Below are 23,135 nucleotides of genomic sequence, written 5' to 3' on the forward strand. Positions count from 1 at the left end.
ATCCGAAGAGGGAGAATCTTCCTCCACTCTGGGTCTCTTGTCTGGAGAGGGTTGGGAACCCCTGATAAGAGTAATTAAATCCTCAGCCATTTTAAGCATCTGCTTTTTAGGCATAGGGCCTGGAGATGGGCCCTGTGCAACAGGCCTCTTGGGATGCCTGGCTGATTTGGACTTAGTAAAGGCCTTAATTGAAAAGGAAGATGAGGGTCTAAAGACACCATAGGTGGAAGTGGACCTGTCCACATTAGGAGGCTCAACGCTCACTGTGGCTTCGGTGGTTGTAGTCTGGGTATGGGCCGAGGTACCTGCGGTCTGGGTTACAGAAGACCCCGCCAAAGAAGTGTCGTCGGTAGTCAGAGACTGCATAGGCGTCTCGCTGAGAACCGGACCACGTGTAGCCGGTTTTGGCGTGGTGTCGGGTCTTTGTCCTTGCGTTTTTTGGACAAAACGGTAGTCGGAGTCTCCGACGACATTTTATAATCAAAGGCTTTACCGAAAAAGTGTTGGGCTAACTCCGCTCGACGCTTAATAGTGCGCTTATTGAAAGTAGCGTAAAAGCGACAGCCCGAGATGTTGTGGTCTGGGCCTAAACAAGGTATGCAGAGGGAATGGAAATCCTTATGCGGTATTTGCTTCCCACAAGAAATACAACTGTTAACTTTTTCTGACATCGGTCTGAGGCAAGAAAAATTTCCCCAACGGGGTACTTAGCTTTAATGAAGACTTTGGTTTCCAATTTTTCGTAAATTCAGGAGCTGGCCGACCGGCACTTGCGAACTGCTTCTGCTTCGGGCACCGCGCGGCAAAAAAGACTGAAGAATATGGCGTCGGCTGTGTCTTATATATCCCTGTCGCACTGACGTCAGGGAAGAAAGCGATGACAACTGACGCTGGACCAAGACTTTGGAATTCGGCCGACCGAGGATCCGCCTGACGGCAGAGAACCCATCTGTGATTACTGCAGCTGTATGCACGATGAACATCAGAATGAGTTATCTTGAAAAGTGTGGAGCATTTGTCTTAAGCAATGTTTAACGGTTAAGGAAAAAAAACTGTATGACAACTGAAAATGTTTCTGGTGTATTTTTGCTCAATGCATCACTTTAGAAAGTCACACACCCTCATTTGTTGCGATAGTCTTGACAAGTAAATGACCTATATGCTATGCATGACTTTGTAAGACTGAGAACATTATAAAGTGCAATAAACAACATTCCCAAGATTCAGTAACCTGTTCACCTTTTGAAAAGTACAATAAGGACCCAAAATAATTAACAAGATACCAATGATTTTAAACAATGCTAAAGAGATATTAGCTTCAACATAAGCAAAAGAGATAACATCTCCCTTCCCATGGGAAAATGCAGATTTAAGAAACAAAACAAATTCGCATAACGTGTTTTATTTCTTTGTTAAACACCATGGCCTAATTTGAGAACAAGTCCTTTCTAATGTTCATTCTTGTCATCTCTTTCCAGATTTTTTCCTGTGAAAACAATCATTGGTAGACCCAGAGTCTCACAAAATAGTCTTGGATTGAATCAAAGGCCAATTAAGGCTCTGAAGATGTTTTAAGCAACCAGCTTCTGATTACATTTCAGAAGTGAAAAGCAATGGAATGTACAAACAACATAGCCTCTCCAATGCTGGGAAGTGCAGGAAACTGGTTTTGTATGGCAGGGATGTAGCTTTGTATTGGCTTCATCGCCTGGTAGTAGATCTGGCTACACCCTGTGACCTTTCAACATTTCTGCTGTGGACCCCTGTAGCTACAACCTCCTCCAGAAAGCTGCAAAAAAAAAAAAAAAACATTGCTTGAATAAATATTTGCATTACCAATCCAACTTAAAAATAAATCATGACAAGTAGTACATATAGATCATAGTTAGTTACTATTTATATAGTGATCTGCCACCCTGCACACTTCTATTCATTTATTTAATTTTGTTTCATCCACTCATTAGTGTATGCATTCAGTAATTCCTATAACTATGCTTAGCAGCACACATCTTAACTGCACTGTACGCTCAGGCAACAGACAAAAAGGTCCCATAGAGATCAGTTTAGTAGGCCAATGAATGAATAAATAAATAGATAAATCAATAATTCTGAACAGCCAAAGGCTATGATGCAGAAGACAGTACATATTTATTTCTTCACATATACGTATTTATGAGTGGATGAAAGCGAATTCATTCAGGATCAGAATCCCCAAACTGCATTCACTGAAGAAAAAAAAATGATGGAAGAACTCTGCTTGTCAATGGGTTGAACGTCAGACAATTAAAGCTTAAACATTCTATCTTCATCTTCCAGTAGGTTACCCATACTTACCGGACAGACGGATTTGTCCAAAAGACTTTTCCAGCTACAACCCAGGCACAAGCAGTACAAACTTAACACGTGCAGTCGAGTACTAACCATAACAGAGCACTGATTAGTTGTTGTTGTGTCTTTCGGCTTTTCCTGGTTAGGGGTCGTCACAGCGGAACTCCGGTCCGCTAATGGTTGGCAGTAGATTTTTACGTGCCTAGTTGCCAGCCCTGACACACAACCTTACATTTATAAAATTTTGTAATATAAGCCGTGTATTACAGCATTGGCTAGTGCAACTCAGTGTTTTATAACGCTAATCAGATAAAGTTCATAAGGACCACAGGCAATACTGTTAACTGAAAGTCTGAACTTAGAAGCAAATACAGCAAGCAAAATTGTAAGGAAGACTGGTTTGAACTGTCAAAATGGAAAAACAGAACCTTAACTTGGTGGTACAGAGGGATAAAGCCCAGACTGCGAACAGACTACTAGAATTCGAAGGGAGGCTTGGGCACTGGAAAAATTAGGCAAAGATAATGGGATTATGTGACGTTTGTTGCGTAGACCATATTAGGAAAGGGACACAGTGATCCTGGATACTGGACAGGCTACCCTGCCCCTGTTTAACAGTAGGCATGCATGCAACCAGTGGTACAGAACCAGGGGATATGTACTTGGGGGACTCAAGCCAGAGATGGCAGAGCATGTGTGTGTGTGTGTGTGTGTGTGTGTGTGTGTGTGTGTATTCACATGTAAAGGGAGAACATAGGATGCCTTCTTTGAAGACATGGGTGCACATATTAAACAACAGGTACATAGTTAGGGCCATAACAAAACCTCATTCCTGCCTATATAACAGTCCCTTCTGGGGACCACTCTCACCTTCAATGGAATGCAAATGAACCAAGTATTTTCCATTTACTAGTATAACTCATACTATTATCTGCATGCATACAGGGGAATGAATGGCTCAATGGTCAGCAGTTACAGTGGATATAAAAAGTGTACACACCCCTGTTAAAATGCCAGGTTTTTGTGATATGAGACCACAATAAATCATTTCAAAAATGTTCCCATTTTTAATGTGACCTATAACCTGTACAATTCAATTGAAAAACAAACAAATCTGTTAGGGGAAAAATATAAAAAATAAAAAACATACAATAAGCTGGTTGCATAAGTGTGCACCCCCTTAAACGAATACTTCATTGAAGCACCTTTTGATTTATTTACAACATTCAGTCTTCTTGGCTATGAGTCTATCAGCATGGCACATCTTGACTTGGCAATATTTGCCCACTCTTCCTTGCAAAAGCGCTCCAAATCTGTCAGATTCAGAGGGCATCTCTTGTGCACAGCCCTCTTCAGGTCACCCCACAGACTTTCTATTTGATTTATGTCTGGGCTCTGGCTGGGCCATTCCAAAACTTTAATTTTCTTCTGATGAAGCCATTCTTTTGTTGATCTGGATGCATGCTTGGGGTCATTGTCATGTTGAAAGGTGAAATTCCTCTTCATCTTCAGCTTTATAGCAGATGCCTGAAGGTTTTGGGCCAAAAGTGACTAGTACTTGGAGCTGTTCATAATTCCCTCCACCTTGACTAAAGCCCAGTTCCAGCTGAAGAAAAGCAACCCCAAAGCATGATACTGCCACCACCATGCTTCACCATCTATTCAACAAAGGGGGTGTAATACAATACAACATGACAGCTCTGGTTCTACTAAAGAAAACATTTATTTTGTTACTACTTATGGTAGTTTTACAAAACAGTTCCTTGATATTGTCAGCCAATATTGGCTTTATTTTTGTTCACTTAGAAATGTTCAACAATGGCTTGATGTAAATATGAAGTTTTCTTACCGTAAAGGCAAGAATATAAAAGATTTTCTTGTAAGATCTAAGATTAAGATGCCTGCATCACAAATATACATGGAACCTGCTAAAATTGGGACTTTTCCTTGTGGGAGATGTAAGGTTTGTAAACATATTGTATCCAATTTTAATTTTATTAATAATGTTAAATTTGATAGTTGGGGTACATTTAGTTGCAATTCTGAGGGTGTCATTTATGCTCTAAAGTGCCCATGTAACAAATTTTACATCGGGGAAACAAAGAGGGCTTTTAAAATAAGGTTTTGGAGCATTTAAGAGACATCAAAAATGGTAAAGAAGACAGCCCAGTTGCAGCACATTTTTGGAAGCACATGATAAATGTAATGAGGGCTTGAAAGGAACTATTTTAGAACAAGTTTGTGTTTCTATGTACAATGATATTGATGTCAAAACTAGATTAGTGCAGAAAGAAACTGTATATATTTTAAAATTTAAAACCATGTTTCCTTTTGGGCTGAATGAAGAGCTCAACTGGAGAACATTAGTTTGTTGAATTGTTGTACTAATTGATTAATTATGTAATTATCTCATTTGCCATGTATATAAGCTGCTGCTGCTGCATGCAAGTGTTTTATTCTCCTTGAAGGCTTTTGGCCGAGACGTCAGAGAGAAAGATTTTGTGCTTTTAAATAAATCCTGGTGGAACTTGTTCCTGTTGTTTGTTACTTTCTACTTGGTTCCTGTTGTTCCAGCTTTATGCCTACTGATCCTCAGTTCCATCTACCTCGGATTTTCAGAGATAACATGGAGGGAAGTCAAATGTCCCTGGACAATTTTTTGGTAAACTCTTCAGCTGCTTCTAATCATATGGACAGAGGTGAGAGACAAGCTGTACAAAGAGTTTCTAATGATGGCTCCAGTATATGGGAAAAATGGGAAGAAGATAGACGTTCGAGACCCACTAACCCTTTTTCTGGGGTGGGTAGAAAGATTTCCCTAGCAGTCAATGCAGAACACAAATTACTTTTTGATGAACTGGAAAAGCTTATGTGGAAAGAAACTTGATTGCATTATAACATCTGTGGGCTACAAAATATGTGGAGACGGAGACTACACCTAGAGGTTTGAGAGTCTTTAAGGATCCCTCTAGTCCTTTTGACTTGAGTGTGGACACAGATATTTCTTTCCACAAAAGGTGGGTACATGCTGCTCACAAGTGTGTGAGTGAATGGCTCCAGATATTGATAGAACGTGACCAGATCAAACATAAGGAACTGTGTTCTAACATAAAGAAACTCTGTACTGATTTAACCAATGTGGTTCCTGTGTCCGTATTTGATGAATTTCTTAAACAAACAAATGGAAAATTAAAAGAATATGAAGTGACTTTGCTTAACAGAAAGAAAGGGAAACTTGTGAGGGATATTCGTGATTATGAATCCAACAAAGCGTTCATGTCAAGGACTGAACGCTTCAAGCCATAAGCAGGTTAGGTTTTGCCCTGATGACGCGGAAATCAAGCCTTCAACTCCTCGGCTTCGGAAGGAGGTTATACCTCTCATGAAGAAGACTGGAATGATGGCGACTTTCCTGCACTTCCAACAGCTGAGCAAAGGGATAGATTTTACCATACTTTTCGGGGAAATTCGTCCTCGTCCTCGATTCCTCCAGCCCAGGGACAGAAACGGACCTGGGAACAGTTTTCCAACCAAGGTGGGCAACGCTTTGGACAGAGGGGGTCAAAACGGGGAAGACGGTAACGTTTGTTCTACACAGCAGAGTTATGGAATGTTAAATGTTACAGACTATGTAGTTAATCTTTCTAACTACAATTTTAGTGACATAGAAATGTCTGTATTAAATAAGGGACTTAAATTTGTCCCTACAGTGGTTACTCGTTTACATGATATTAAAAGTGATGTGTTTGTTTTTTCTAGAAAATTGCACTTAAAATATTTTTTTAGTAAGAATGTTTTTTCTGCCTCAGAAATAGAAAAAGAGAGTTTAGATAGCTCTATGGATAGTTTTTATTCATGTGCTTCAGAAAATGATGATAATAATGCATATTGTATGTTTGATACTTCTAATGTTCCTTCATACAGTACTTTTATGCCTGATTCTCTCAATACTGATGTATGTCAATTTGTTAACTTGGTAAATCATTTTTCTGAGTTAGAATTCAAGCAATTTATGAGTAATAGGTCAAATATAGTTTATAATATGTCTATTCAAGAATGGAAAGCATTGCTAACTCTGAGTAAGAAACATGATATTGTTTTCAAACCCTCTGACAAAGGCAACAAACTGGTTGTCATGGGTTTTAATGATTATATGGAAATGTGTATGCAACATCTTGGTGACAGCAATACGTATAGAGCTGTGGAAACTGAAAACTTTTTTTCAGCTATTCGTGATTATAAGGAGCTAATTAATAAGGGGTTAAGACTTGGCTATTTTTGCCAGTCAGATGTTAAAAAAAAGTTTCAGACAACAGGCTGTAAAATGGCCTTATTTTACTGCCTGCCTAAAATTCATAAGAATCTACATAAACCCCCTGGGAGACCCATAGTCTCTGGGACTAAGTATTTTCTTCATAATTTAGGTGTATTTTTGCATCACTTTTTGTATCCCTATGTTATTAGGTTGCCTTCCTATATAAGTGATGTCTTTGACTTTCTGGCTAAAATAAAAGATGTCAAAGTAAATAGGAATATGGTTTGGGTCAGCATTGATGTAAAAGTTTGTATACAAGCATTGGACATGAGTATGGATTGTAAGCCCTTCGGTTTTTCCTTGGTAACTCTCCTGCTTCAGAATATGTTATGGAAATGGTTTATTTTTGTTTGACACACAATTTTTTTGAATTTAATAATATTATATATCATCAGTTACAGGGCACGGCTATGGGGGCTTCATTTGCCCCCATGTATGCAAATCTTTTTATGGGTTTTTTTGAATCAAATATTATTTATAAGCATAGATTTTTTCAGGAACATGTTATTTATTATTTCAGATATGTTGATGATTTAATATTTTTGGTAGACAGTGACAAAGATACAATTATTGAATTTTTTAATGAAATTAATGTTAATAAATTTCATATCAAATTTGATGGCCTTAATATTGGTCACACTATTCCTTTTTTAGATATAGTATTGGATATTTCAGATGGTGAGAATATCATTACCCGTCCTAATAAAAAATTTGAAGGGACTTGCCAGTATTTACATGCAAATAGTGGCCATCCTCTACATGTTATTGAGGCTCTACCTTATGGTGAAATGCTACGTATTTCCAAGTTATGTAATAGATATGATGTATTTCATGAAGAAATGTGCCTTTTGGTGCAATCTTTTTCTACTAGAGGCTATGGCACAAATATTTTGGATAAGAGCTTCTTAAGATTGTGTACAGGTGTTAAACCCAGATATATAAAATCTATTCAACAAAGGGGTGTAATACAATACAACATGACAGCTCAGGTTCTACTAAAGAAAACATTTATTTTGTTACTACTTATGGTAGTTTTACAAAACAGTTCCTTGATATTGTCAGCCAATATTGGCTTTATTTTTGTTCACTTAGAAATGTTCAACAATGGCTTGATGTAAATATGAAGTTTTCTTACCGTAAAGGCAAGAATATAAAAGATTTTCTTGTAAGATCTAAGATTAAGATGCCTGCATCACAAATATACATGGAACCTGCTAAAATTGGGACTTTTCCTTGTGGGAGATGTAAGGTTTGTAAACATATTGTATCCAATTTTAATTTTATTAATAATGTTAAATTTGATAGTTGGGTACATTTAGTTGCAATTCTGAGGGTGTCATTTATGCTCTAAAGTGCCCATGTAACAAATTTTACATCGGGGAAACAAAGAGGGCTTTTAAAATAAGGTTTTTGGAGCATTTAAGAGACATCAAAAATGGTAAAGAAGACAGCCCAGTTGCAGCACATTTTTTGGAAGCACATGATAAATGTAATGAGGGCTTGAAAGGAACTATTTTAGAACAAGTTTGTGTTTCTATGTACAATGATATTGATGTCAAAACTAGATTAGTGCAGAAAGAAACTGTATATATTTTAAAATTTAAAACCATGTTTCCTTTTGGGCTGAATGAAGAGCTCAACTGGAGAACATTAGTTTGTTGAATTGTTGTACTAATTGATTAATTATGTAATTATCTCATTTGCCATGTATATAAGCTGCTGCTGCATGCAAGTGTTTTATTCTCCTTGAAGGCTTTTGGCCGAGACGTCAGAGAGAAAGATTTTGTGCTTTTAAATAAATCCTGGTGGAACTTGTTCCTGTTGTTTGTTACTTTCTACTTGGTTCCTGTTGTTCCAGCTTTCTATTTGATTTATGTCTGGGCTCTGGCTGGGCCATTCCAAAACTTTAATTTTCTTCTGATGAAGCCATTCTTTTGTTGATCTGGATGCATGCTTGGGGTCATTGTCATGTTGAAAGGTGAAATTCCTCTTCATCTTCAGCTTTATAGCAGATGCCTGAAGGTTTTGGGCCAAAAGTGACTAGTACTTGGAGCTGTTCATAGTTCCCTCCACCTTGACTAAAGCCCAGTTCCAGCTGAAGAAAAGCAACCACAAAGCATGATACTGCCACCACCATGCTTCACCATGGGGATGGTGTTCTTTTGGTGATGCAAAGTGTTGTTTTTGCGCCAAATGTACGTTTTGGAATTGAGGCCAAAAAGTTCAACCTTGGTCTCATCAGACCATAACACATTTTCCCCACATGCTTTTGGGAGACTTGGTGTATTATTTTGTAAATTTTAGCCGGCCCTGGATGTTTTTCTGTGTAAGAAAAGGCTTCTGTCTTGCAACCCTATCCCATAATCCAGGCATATACAGAATACAGGAGATTGTTGTCATATGTAGTACACAAACAGTCCTTACCAGAAATTCCTGCATCTCCTTCAGTGTTGCTGTAGGTCTCTTGGCAGCCTCCCTGACCAGTTTTCGTCTCGTCTTTTCATCATTTTGAAGGGACATCCAGTTTTTTGCAATGTCACTGTTGTCCCATGTTTTCTCCACTTTTTGATGACTGTCTTCACTGTGTTCCCTGGTATATCCAATGCTGTGGATATTTTTTGTAACCTTCTAATGACTGATACCTTTCAACAATGAGATCCATTTGATGCTTTGTAAGCTCTCTGTGAACCATGGCTTTTGCTGTAGCAGCAACTGAGTAAATATCAAGAAAACCTAACTAGGACAGCTGAATATTATTTTTGGTTAATCAGAGTGTCTAACTGATGGCAGGTGTGTATCCAAGAAGACTGAATATTGTAATTAAATCAAAAGGTGCTTCAACAAAGTATTAGTTTAAGGGTGTGCACACTTATACAACCAGCTTATTGTACATTTTTTATTTATTATATTCTTTCCCCTAACAGATCTGTTTATTTTTCAGTTGAATTGTACAGGCTATAGGTCACATTACAAGTGGAAAAAGTTTTGAAATGATTATGGTCTCATTTTTTACATCACAAAAACCTGGCATTTTAACAGGGGTGTGTACACGTTTTATTTCCACTGTATGTCAAGGAAAAGCAGGTAAGAAGAGAACATATTTTTCCTTCACCTTCTTTTGCCTCTCTTTCCTACCAACTTTCTTTTCTCCACACTTAATCTCTCTGCTGTCACTCTTTCCTCCTCCTCTGGTTGTTTTCCTCATATATTATTTGCTATAAACCATCTCCATCTCTAAATTCCCTACTTCCCACTCCACACTCTGCTTTCACCATCATTTCAACTAATCTGCTTTGCATATCTCTCTTCTTGGGCACTAACCCTAATTAACCAAACACTACATTATCTTCCACTTCTTATAACACACAAGTAACAGTATGCCAAGTTATCAAAACTTCACAACTCTGTGTAAATACTGCATTTCTCTGATTATCCACAGTTACAAGCTTTCAAAACTTTATAAACAAATTCAAACTTTGTAACAGTGTATAAATACTTTTTTTTTCACTTACAAATGGAGTCCATTCCCATCATGGTATTAAAAACCCAAAAGACTTGGAGAAATTAAACCCAAGAAGTCCTACCAACGGAACTGAATCAGTTTAGTTTGTCATTTGATACTGATGTTTAAATCTAGATTTTATTGTTAGTTATCAAGTCCTTGGCAAAATGTAGATGTATCTACGTAAACTGAAGACAAAAGCAGAAGGGAGTGTGTCTGAATGATGCAAAAGGTTGAGAAGCTATACACCCTTTGAATGGGGATACAGAAAATGGTGTACGGTTTTATTGGCAAGGGCCAGGTCTTACATTTCACAATAGTAATGAATGGATATGATAAGCTTGCGGTATCCATTGCTTTACCCATATTTGAGATATAATAGGATCTCCAAGGAAGAACAGCAGGGAAATGCACACAAAGGAAAATTTTGGATAAATGGTTGTGTAACAAATGTTAAAAAAAAATGCATGGTTAATGATTATGCAATGATAATGTGTGAAGAACTCTTGACTATGTAATGTATATAAAATCAGTGAATCTGAGATTCTTAATTAAAGCTCGAAAATCATGTACAAATATCAGTGAAATCCAAGATAAATGTATGTAAACTAAATTATGCTTTTAAGGTTTCTTTTCCCTCTATTTGCATTCTTTAGTCATTGTGCATGATCATTATTTACTACCTTTAAATTAAAATCTGAAACAAACTGGGGATTGCAATTATGCTAGAAATATTTGTTTGAATTGCTTTATCAGATATATGCAATGCATAATATGTTGGCATGAGTAAAAAGCAAGGCTTAGGATTGAATCAGCATGATTTCTGCTATTACAATGTCAAGCTACAGTAATTCAAAGGTTAAACTGTGATTAAGATGGTATTTACAGATTGTGGTTGCCTATAACTCAATGTTATGTTGCACAGGGAATAAACGATGGGAGGTAGTTGGACGTGATACCTAGCAGTTTGGTTACTTCAGGATAATGGTGCCGTGAGGGTGTTTTATTTAGTAATTGTTAACTGGGGTGGAGTGTTGATCCATGGACATCATGTTCAGACTCAGCTTGAGATAAGTACAAAAATATATAGTATAGTCAAAGAAAACACAGAATCACAAACTAGCAATTAAAAATAAATGAATTAGAAGAAAAATTAAGTTTTCAAGCCAACATACTATGGACCAATATCTTTGAATAAAACAAATGTCATTATCTACAGATTAACAGATGAATGTTATAGGATATTTAGACCATTTACAATCGCGAAGTGCATTTAGAAACATGGGATAGGAGAAGTGTAGATAAGAGAAGGGGAGCAAAAAAAAGAAAAGATGAAAAAATAAAACAAAACATACTGGGGGAATACAGAGATGGATTGAATGGACATCAGCTGCATTACATTCCATTTTACTGGACAGTAAGACTCATCTAAACGGAAACTGGCTGCAGTGAATGCATTTTATATGAAAGTGTGTGGCACAGTAGATAAAGGGTCTCAGCATTATATTATGCTTTGCTTGACAGAGCGTCTCCATGTGTCATTTTAACTCACTACAGCCTAGTGATGTCTCAAGGCATTTCAGAAGTTATATCCTTCTGATGCCTCCAAACATCAAATATTGCTTGTCCATATTTGCTTTAATAATTTCAAAAATATGCTACATATAAGGTATTAGAAGATATTATCTTAAAGCTTATATGAAGACAAACACAATTGTATTGACATTTGACGTCTAGTGCAGAAAAAAAGAGATACTGAATATTTGTACGCTATTTGTATTGTAATAATTTTCATATTTCATCTAAATATGTCAATAACCAGGTATCACAGCCAGAACTGCTTAATCTCATATGAAAGCTCACAGCTGTATGAAGAAACTGTGCTGGCAATGTGTGAATAGCTTGAATGGCTACGGAGATATAAGTTGTTTATACAACATTAGAAAAAAAAGAAGTGATGTACTCACCATAACGTTCCATCTGAGTAGTTGCACTTGTCTTCAACCTGTGGGTATTCAGATCCGGACTGGATCCAAGATGGTCACATCACCAGCATTTGATCTGAGCTCCTCCCCTTACCCCTAATGCCACTCTATCTCCTTCCTTCCGTCAGATCGAGTTTGCTGTACAAGAGAACATAAGCCTGACCCAATTAGACCTTACCACTAAGGATTTTTCACAAAACCTAGGCCAAGCATGACCAGGAGAGCCACAAGAGTGCACCTCTCCCTATATCATGATAGGACAATAGTGATAAGGTTAGGGGGAAGGAGGGGGAGGAAGGCTGAAGACAAATGAAGTACAACTTCTCAGATGGAACGTTCTGGTGAGTACATAACTTTTTTATCTGAAGTAGTTTACTTCATTTGGTCTTCAACCTGTGGGACAGAGTCCGCAGCTACCAACACTAGGTAGCCCTCATGGAAGGATATTCCAGAGCATCACAAAGGATGCCCTACTCCTAGACACAATGTCCAATTTGTAATGGGATATAAAGGTGTGAGATGAGGACCAAGTAGCTGCAGCACAGATATCATCCAGCGAAAACCTAGACCAAAAGGCCACTGATGTTGCCATAGATCTACTTCAATGGGCTTTCACCTGACCCAGAGGGGAGATACCTCTATCAGAGTATGCTCGAATGATACATTGTGAAATCCAACGAGTGATGGAAACTTTGGAAATTGGTTTCCCTAGCAAGGGTGTGTGGTAAGAGACAAAACTGGTCAGATTTACAAAAAGATTTTGTTCTAATGTAAATAAAACCTCAGTTGTCTGTGTACATCCAATAAATGTAACTTGTATTCACCTCTGTTTTGGAAGTTAGGAAAGAAGACAGGCAAATTGATAGTTTGATATTTGCTTCTGAAGCCACTTTAGGGAGAAAGGAAGGATTAGTGTGCAGGGAAACCCTGTCTTTATGAAAAATTATATATGGAACTTTGATGGACAATGCTTGAAGTTCTGACACCCTCCTAGCCGAAGTGATGGCCACTAAGAAGGCTGTCTTCCAGGAAAGAAACTGTAAATCTGCTGATGCCGTGGGCTGAACTGGAGGAGAGACAAGAGCTTGAAAAACAAAGGTAAGGTCCTAAGTGGGTGTAGGATCTTTCACTGGGGGCCGTAATGGAAAGGTACCTTTAAGGAAGGCTTTACAAAGTTTAAAGGAAGCTAGAGAAGCCATATTTTCCCCCACATAAAAATTAGAGATGGCAGCCAAGTGGATTTTAACAGTACAAGAGCTAGCACCTTGGTGAAAGATACCTGCTAGAAATTCTAGAACAGCCGGGACTGGAGCCATAAAAGGATCTAACTTCCGCTGAGAGGCCCATGAAGAAAAATGTTTCCACTTGCTACGATACATTTTCCTGGTGAAAGATTTGTGAGCTACCACCAGTAAAGGCTTGACCGGAGATGATAAACCGGGAGTCCTAATCATCACTGGAACTGTAGCAGCCACGCGGTGAGCTTCAGACTGACCAGGTCTGGGTGAGGAATCCCTGAAGGGTAAGAGATGAGATCTGGAACCGGTTCCAAGATCCATGGTGGTGAGACCAAAGGGAGGGGAACCAGACTTGGTGAGGCCAGAATGGGGCAATGAGGATTACTGAGCTCCCCGACTAGCGAGCTTTCTGAAGAAACTTTGAGATGAGACGTAACGGGGGGGGGGTGAGCATAAAGGCCAAGCATGAACTAGTGTATCTCTGGGGGCTTCCCCTGAGAGGGGTTCAGAGTGAAGAACTCGCTGCATTTCACGTTGGAAGGAGATGTGAAGAGATCGCAACAAAGCTGACCCCACTCGAGGAAGATCTGATTCACTACTGAATGATTCAGAGACCACTCTTAAGGCATCAGAATAGTTCTGCTAAGCCTGTCCACTAGAATGCTAGACCGTCCCGGAATGTGTGTTGCCACTAGAAAGTGGCCAGTGGAAATGGCTCATTCCTACACTCTCGTGGCTTCGTGACAAAGGGGGTAAGATCTGATTCCACCCTAGTTGTTTATATACCAGACTATGGACATGTTGTCTGACTGGACAGCAACGCTCCCCAGAGGAAGATGAGCATGAAGGTTTTGCAACATTAGAAGAACTGCCCTCATATCCAGGATGTTGATATGCAAATTGGTCTTGGGGGGGGGGGGACCACGTGCCTTGGACTGCTCTCCCCAAGCAATACCCTCCCACCCTAGCTGGGAAGCGTCCGTGGTCACTGTGGTGGTGGGAAAGGCTGGGAGAAATGGACGTCCCTCGAGAAGATCCTGGGACAGGATCCACCAAAGGAGAGATTCCCTGCACACCCAAGATACACAAACTGGATGGGATAGAGGAAGGTCCAGAAAAGACCACTGGACAGCTAGAGTCCACTGAAGGACTCGCATGAGAAAACACGCCAGGGGTAAAAGATTGATTGTGGCTGCCATAGAACCTAGAGCCCACAGCACTGTTTCTGCCAAGGGAAGGGAAGTCTGAAGAATGCACGATACATGAGGTCTTAGATTGTGCACCCTCTCTGGGGTGCGATAAACTAACATTTGAACTGTATTCAGCCAGGCTCCGATAAAGTCTAGACTTTTTACTGGAGTCAGAGACAATTTGCTGAGGTTGATGATGATGCCCAGACTGTGTACTAATGCAATGAAGTAGTCCGTGGCTCTGCAAAGTAGATGCTTGGTAGGGGCAGCAAGGGGCCAATTGTCCAGGTAGGGATAGACCTGAATCCTCTAAAGCCTCAGGTGAGCCGTTACCACTGCCACTACTTTGGAAAACACCCTGGGGGCTGTGGTGAGACCAAAGGGTATGGATCTGAACTGATAGTGATTGGTCCCCCAGCAGGAAGTGGAGAAACCTGTGGAACCGCCTGTTCATTTTGATGTGACTGCACACGTCCTTGAGGTCTATAGAACACATTCAATCCTCTGCCTGCAGATAGGGCAGAATAGACTGTAGGGTGTCCATCCGGAATTTTTCCTTGGGTACAAGCAGGTTCAAGGTGGAAAGATCCAGAATTGGTCTTAGGTCCCCTGTTTTCTTTGGCACCAAAAACAACCTGGAATAGAAGCCCAATCTGGACTGGTCTGGGCAGATGGGTTACATGACTTGCTTTCTTAGCAGTTGTTGTACTTCTAGTGCTGCTACCCCCCCTTTGTGCAGGTGGAACATCTGGGAGGTGTTTAGGTGGGGGAGGTGTATCCATAAACGGGATGGTACAGCCTCTGGATAGGATTTGTAACACCCAATGGTCTGTTGCTAAGGACTCCCATTCCATTGGATGTAAGGTAAGATGTCCCCCGACTGCCTCCAGGGATGAGCAGTTGGGCTTCCCCTCAGGGCTGCTGTGCAGGTCTGTCGAGAATGGTTCTCGAGACCCAACGTTCCTCAGACCCCCTCTGCCTCTGGGCCGACATCTATCACATCCCCCTCTGCCTCTGGGGGAAGATGAGTCCTGAGTGCTCTGGGTGAACTCAGATTTCCGGAACCACATCTTCTTTGCCAATCGCTGGTTGTTCAAAAAGGGCCTTTGAGGGGTGGAGAAGCAGATTCCGATGGCAGTATCTTCTCGTCCTTCTCACTCTTGACCAGGGTCTCGCGAACAGACTTTCCAAACAGGGAAGAACCATCGTAGGGGACATTGGCAAAGGACACCCTGAAGGGTTCCGAGAACTGGCATAGCTGAAGCCAGGCATGCTGCCTCATAGCAATGCCAGACCTGGCAACCGTAGAAGCTCCTTCCATGGCATGAAAATGGAGATTCATGGACGTATTCGCGACAGCTTTTCGAGTGGCCATGCATGCAGAGAACACTTTCTTGCCCTCTGCCGACATGGACTCTAGGGGCGATTCAGCGACTTCCTTGACGAGGTCACGCTGTAATCGGATGACATGCACCTACAGTTCAATACCCTTATGGAAAATGCTGCTGAAGCATAAACCCGCTTCCCCAAATGATCCATAGTATTTACTCCCTGTTAGGAGGATGGATCGTGGAGCTCTCCTGGGCGAGCTCCTTCTTAGTGGCAAATGCCACCTCCACGGCTTCTACTGGGGACCCCTTACTCCAGCTAGGCTTGTTCGATGGGGGGCTGAATACTTTGTCTGGTCTTCCTGGAATAGGTTACACAGTGTCTGGTTCCTTCCATGCCCTGTTGGTGATCAGGTCCACAAGTGGATCCGCGGGGGGGGGGGGGGGCATCTATTAGGTAGATGGGCTCATGCCGAATGCCTCCAGGAACACTGACTCATCTGGGGTTGTTTTTGGGTGGACCACCCACCTCTTTGGTGCAGGAGTTCCATGATGTCTCCAAAAGAGACATTCTCAGGGGGTGATCTGGGGGAACCTTCCCCTTCCTCCAAGTCAGTGTCATCCATGAGGGACTCTGGGGAGGAGTCCAGGTGCTTCCTTTTGCACGTTCGCTTGTGAGGCACCTCCTCAGTGGGATTCTCTGGGGAGAACTCACAAACTTCCTGCTGTTCCCGGGGGGAACACCCTGAAGCATAGCAAGCACAGGCTGTCCCCTGAGATGACAGAAGAGTCTGAGCCGTGCCCAGAACTGAGGGAGTCGGGTTGGAATCCGAGGAGGAAATGGTCAGGGGTCTCGACCCACTCAAGAGGACCCTCTCCACCACGCTGAATGCCGAAGGACAGCAGACATTCTGGGAAACAAGCAAGGGAGCCAATCTCCTCGGATCTGGCAGGGCAGTTGAAACTGAGCCCACAGGAGCTGAGATGCCAAGGGGAAGACTGTGGTCTGACAAACTCGGAGCCGACAGAACCCCCTCGGATCAGATGCCAAGGCTATGGCTCTGAGTGCTTGGATCCAAACTGGTTGGATCTGACACCCTCAAGGCAATGGCTGGTGTCAAGGTACAAAGAATCATCTGTGCCGACCGTCTGACCTCAAGACTTCTCGGATCCAAATACTCCAAAACAGAGGGTCAGATCAGAGAAAGTTATGGGGGAGAAAAAGGGTTGCAAGCTCCCCACTCCGGAGGGAGAGGGGCTGGCAAGACTCTCAACTGTATCTGAGTGCGGATGAATTTCTGCATCATTCTGTCCATCTCTGCCTCGCTCAAACTATGAGTAGAGAGCGATGACGTAGCCACCAATGCCAGCCTGGAGTGCCAGTGAGGAGAGGCTCTGGAATGTGGTCTGGACACCTCTGGCTACGGGGAGAATCTGGGTGAGCAGAGTCGGGGCATACCAGGCCTAGAAAAAGTCATATCCTTGGGTAAGGAGGACCCGATGGAACCAAGCAGTCCAGGGATCTCTTCCTGGGTCTGTCCTGTTTAGATCTGTCCTTAGCTTTGTCACCATCCACAGGCCCCAAGGCGGGAGGTTGAGTCTCAGAGGCCTGGGAAAGGGAAGAAGTATAAATAGCCACTTCCGTGCCCGGGCTAAAGGTAACACAGACAGCTGTCCCTGAGGAGGGAAGATGGCCTTTCAAGACCAGTTTAGCCCTTCTATCCTTAAGGGCCCTAGGGTTAAAGCCCACGCAGATGGAGCAGGCCATGAGAAGATGGGCCGTGCCTAAACACACTACACACAGATTGTGGCCATCTGCTGGGGAAAGCTTATGGCCACACTCTGTGCACTTCTGAAAGACGGGCTTCAGGGTATCAGCCATGCCAGGGAATTAAAGGCACACACACACACAGCACAATCACACACTCGCTCACTAACAAGAAGGGGTAGTGGGAAGGTGAACAGGGAAGTACACTAAAACTTTTTTTTTTGAACCGATGACAAGATGCGAGGTAGAGGTGGTAGAAAAAAGAGAGTAGGGGAATCCTACACTAACACCTAACTGCAAACCAACACTTACCCAAAGATAAGCCTGGAGCTCAGATACCACGATGCAAACTCAAAAGCGGCAAATGAGATCTGAGAGAAGGAAGGAGATAGAGGGGCATTATGGGCAAGGGGAGGAGCTTGGATCAGATGCTAGTGATGCGGCCATCTCAGATTTGATCCGGATCCGAATACCTACAGGTTGAAGACCAGTGAAGTAAACTACAGTGTTTGTTGTGACTTATAGAATCCAGGTTAAGACCTAGAACAGAACTAAATGATTTCACCAGTTGTAAAGGTTACGTTGTGTTGAAGAGGTTGCCATTTACAGCTTAACAGCAACAATTATTTTTTTGAGATATTAATATTGGTTTGCTCTATGAGGCAATAACTTCAATTTTGTAAAGGCTCAGGATGCACCCACTCGTGGGCACCGGACCCATAGAGCGCGGGGGAAGGGCAGCCCCCCCCAATTTTGCAGATCACCTCTGTCCCTTTCATTTTCCACACCTCCCGGCTTTTTTGCAAGCGGTTTTGTTTGCTGTGATGATGTCATTTCCGGCCGTTATTTGCAAGCGGGATATTCAGAAGCTGCAGAATGGAGTTTGTTTCCGGCTGTTATTTGCGAGCAGGATATAAGCTGCTGCAGAATGGAATTTGTTTGCTGCATCTGGACTGTAGAACAGGAGTTAACTGCAGAGGAGAACAGGAGTTAACTGCAGAGGAACGGAGACAGTGAGGTGAGTACACTAACTGCAGAGGGGTGTGTGTGTGTGTGTGTGCCTGTGTGTGTAAATGCCCCCAGCAGGGCACATCTGGTGGCTAGAGGTACTCGGGCTCAAACCCTGTACCTTGGGTACACGTAAAAAGAGCCTAAAGTCCCTAGCCACCATCACTTGTGAATTTATGCCTCACATTTTTGTTCTGTTCTTTCTGGTTTGCAAGAGTGGTAAAGCAAAACCTTTTGTTCTAGCAATTTTCTAAGGTAATAAAATCAGTATTTGAAGTGTGTCCCTATTTTGGGTCTGTATTCCCCCATTATTGGCTTTGTTCTGTATTTTTGTGCTAAGAGGTTGACAGCTATGGTGAGAAGTGAGAACTGAATTCACTAAATGATATGATAGCCATTTAAGTTTGTCTTCCTGTCTTTCAAGAAACTGCTGGTTTAGTTTAGTGGTATCTTGCTCTGAGTATAGTGCACAGTGTTCTGGGTTCAAGACTTGGCGGTGAAATGCATGGTGGTAGCAATGTTTTATGCAAGCAACTTTCCAAAATTATGCACGCAATGTTTAAAATGTGTCCCTGGTTTTTGAACCCCCCCCCCCCCAACTGAAAATAAGTTCAAGAAGCTGTGCAACATGCCTTTGGCTTACAGTCTACTGTGATTCCTTATTTATATATTGTGTGTAGAAATAGACTTATCATGGAAATGTTCTGAATGAGGCAGTTTTGTCATTATTGGTGCATGCATTTTGCTTCATTGCCTACTGGAAAAATGTTCAAACAATAAATTTAAAATGCAGTTATGTGTGGAAGTAGACCTTTATGATGGAAATGTTCTGAATAGGGCAGTCATTATTGGTTAATGCATTTTTGTTTCATTGCCTACTGGAAAAATGTTTAAACAATACATTTAAAATGCACTCTAACTTAAGTCTAACAAGTGTGCTGTATTATACAAGGAATATAACTTAATACAATCAGGATGGTGAATCAAGGAATGCATACATGTACGCATGGCCCTAAAAATGTGTTTGAAAACAGCCCAGAGGAAAGTGCGAAAAGTTCAAAATCATGGGTAAATTTTAAGCTTTAATCTTGTTACCAAAGCAATGGATGAAGGTAAAACAGTTCACACCACGTTACCTTGACCTGGCCAAGCCTTCTGACACAATCCCCTACTCAGGTGTAGTACAAAAGATGAATAATGTAGGAGCAGACACTTACATCGCCAGCTGCATTGCCAACTTGTCTCAGAGGATGCAGGAGATCAAAACAGGGGAAGAGACCAGTCAACAATGGAGTCCCCCAGGGTTCGGTGCTGAGACATTTTCTATTTGGCATATACATCTCAAAAGTAAAAGGAAATACCAAAGAGCTTTGGCCAGCTAAGTTTGAGATGACTGCAAGCTAGGAGAAATTATTGAATCCCCAAATGACTTAAACATCATGCAGGAAGGTTTGTCCCAAATAATAACTGGTGTCAAAATCATGACAATGCCCTCTGAGAACTGATACAACTGTTTGGCATTTGGGAACTGTGTGTACAGTGACCTAACTTTTGACCAACATGTGCCCAGAGTCATAAAGCCTTTCTATATTGCACAGCTTATAAACAAATTGATTGTGACTAGATCTAGAGATGTTGTCCCCCTTTACAAAGCTCTCATTATGCCAATTATTTTGTATAATGTCCACTTTGGCATATATCTGTCGTGCCCCATGCAACAATTGGAATACCTTCAGAGATACCTTACTAAAAGGATACAAGTCCTAAACAATAGGTCTTGCATGGGCCACCTCAAAGATTTATTACTATAATCAGTATCCTACAGAGTGCTTAGAGGTGACATGTCTGGCAAACAAGCATCCTCTGACATAATACAGATGGACCTACTGAACATCAGCAAGTCAAATGGCATCAGAAATACTCAGTCCAGGTATTTAAACTGAATGTTGTGAAGAGATGGATATATATCACAGAGGCTACCACTGTTCTGGAACAGACTATCCATAAAAATAAAGCAAAGCTCATCCATTCATATTCAAATGCAACTTGGATCCAAGGATGGGTAATAGAAAATGTACTCCAGATTTCCCCTCATGCCACTAATGGATACCGGCAGTTCCTAAATGCTGCATCCGTTACATGGCACCCTCAATTTATCTACGGTATGATCACAGTTGTTTTCACTAGGGCTAATATACAATTATCAGCCATGGGGATAGCTAAGACCAATCAGAAAATGTTAATTCAAGCACCAAATGGGAATTGGCTAAGCTTAAAATGTCCTCCAAGTGAGCCTATCTTGTGGTAGCAAATAGTTATAAAAAAATTACCCCTTTTTAGTTCACTAAGTGCCCCTGTCACCCCCCCCCAGTCTTTAACAGCTTCCGGCGCCTATGCACCCACTGGAAGTTAAGTGCACCAAACTCAAGAGAGCTCCACTGCAGGGAATGAGCTATAGATTTTTTTTAAATGAGCACAGAATTTATTGAAGGAAGACATATGTTTTAAAGTGATTGTTAAGGATTACGAGGTTTGTGTTACTATAACAGAGATGCCATGATCTGCTTAGTGGAATCTGTTTATTTCTATGCTTTTAAGAACAGTTACAGAATATGGAAGAGATCCAAGGTTGCAGACTGAGGGACATGGGAAGAGTCTATTAGCAACAAAAAAGAGGGATTCTATGTGAAGCAGTTTATAATTGAGAGTTTAGGACAAACTACATTAATTTTAGTTCTGGGAGCCATTTGCTTTTGTCAGTATTAGGCAGCAGTGCTGTGTTTTGGAGGTCAAAATACTGAACCTGCAAATATTGTTGGAGGCTGTTAGCAGGGAAATCAGATTATTTTTGGTTGCAGTGGCACTTACAGGTAGCCCATATTCAAATTAGAAGCAGAAAGAGAGGTTGTTTTGCAACAAACAGCAGAGAATTTACTTTCTATCTTATATTTAAAAAGTGTCCGATGTTGATGTGTTTATCAAGACACAGAAGTAGACATTTGTCATTTCAGGGTTGAGATCTAGTCACTGCAGATTACATTCCATTCAGAAGTGACAGAAGAGAGCTTCTGTTGGGCTCTGAAAATCATTATCTTAAATTTTTTGAAGTTTAAAATGGTACTTTTCTGTTTTTAGGCAGTTCAATAGTACTTTGGGGTTTTGGGAAGAAATGTAATTAACTGTGGAGAGGATATCTTTGGAAAAAAGTCAGTGGAAACAGATGACAGTTTAATGGCAAGGGCCAGAGAGTAAAGATGAATGAGGATGTTAGACATGTCAATGGAGGTGTTTGTGACTATGAGGTGAAATAACAAGTGATGACCTGACTTGGGTCTAGTTGGTTCACATTTCTGATGGGTGAAGTCTAAATTGATTAGGTAACATTATATTCATATTCTGAAATGGCCTTGAGAAATAATAGACAATGTTTGATTAACACAGTGGTGGTGGTGTGGTACTATTTCTACTAACTGGCTCTAATTGTTTGTTTAAAGGGATGTAAGGTGGTGAAGTATGGTGTGCAAGGCAAACTGAAAATTTTCTGAGGATCCACAGGTTGATGTAGACCACCACTAAGTAGTAGAGTAGTGAAAGCAATGACTGGAAGATAGAGGAGGAGGAGCAGTATTTAAATTTGGGCAACATAAGGTCCTTTTGAAATAACTACTGTGGTTAATCGATAAAGTTTTAGTGAGGTGAACAGTTTTACTGCAGGAGTGAATCTTAGCAGGCATTCAGGTACTACTAGGTTGGGTGGTTGGGAAAGGGTTGGGGGAGTGAAACAGGCCACAGTGGACACCTCTTGTGCTAGTGGGAGTGAATCTGTGGGGCATGTACAGATCAATAGCATAGTAACCCACCTTTTGATAAAAATGTGCCCACTTACAACAGGAAAAACCTCTTGCAGATGCCTGTGGTTGTTATGCAGGATTATAAAATGGAAACATGTACTATATTTAGCATACAATTTCTAACTGATGTGTCACAACAAGAGTTTAGGTATAGAATGAGTAGATTAATTGTTTTTCAGGAAGGTATTACTATTTATATAGGAAACTACAGCATATCAGATTCAAAGACAAAAGTTATGTGAGATTGTACTTAAATGTGATGGGTTTACCAGATGTGTTGTGAATAAATCAGTAGTCCTAAGTTTGACTTGCTATTCAAAGCAATTTAAGCTCTAGGTTATAAAATGTATACATAGCTTATCTTGAAAGCTTGTATGCACCTGACAGTGATGTTCACTATCATGCACTGGTGTAGACAGAAGTTAGAGAATATGAAAATTTATTGGTGATGGACAATCCATTACTGAATGCTCAAAATAGCTAAAAATGGAAGTGATTAAGTAAATCAAGACATATACTAGTAGTTTCTGGAACCTCAGTAAATAGGTATTAAGATCTAAGAAAGATTAGGAAGCCTGGAAAACTGTTTATCTGAGAGAAGTTTGTTGGTTCAATGGGAAAC

At 41.0% G+C, this 23,135-nt stretch overlaps 1 protein-coding gene across 1 annotated transcript in view; it reads right to left on the reverse strand.

The window, feature by feature from the left end:
* Positions 1-1,386: 1,386 nt before the first annotated feature.
* VPS45 (vacuolar protein sorting 45 homolog) overlaps positions 1,387-23,135 on the reverse strand; it is a 1,242,679-nt gene continuing 1,220,930 nt past the window's right edge. Inside the window, exon 17 of the mRNA XM_044075179.1 lies at positions 1,387-1,789. Coding sequence (XP_043931114.1) covers positions 1,702-1,789 — 88 coding nt within the window. The 3' untranslated portion in view covers positions 1,387-1,701. The remainder of the gene's footprint in view (positions 1,790-23,135) is intronic.

This window comes from Protopterus annectens, chromosome 6.part0 (genome assembly GCF_019279795.1).
Source record: "Protopterus annectens isolate FY-2018-M chromosome 6.part0, PAN1.0, whole genome shotgun sequence".
In the NCBI taxonomy this organism is placed as follows: domain Eukaryota; kingdom Metazoa; phylum Chordata; order Ceratodontiformes; family Protopteridae; genus Protopterus; species Protopterus annectens.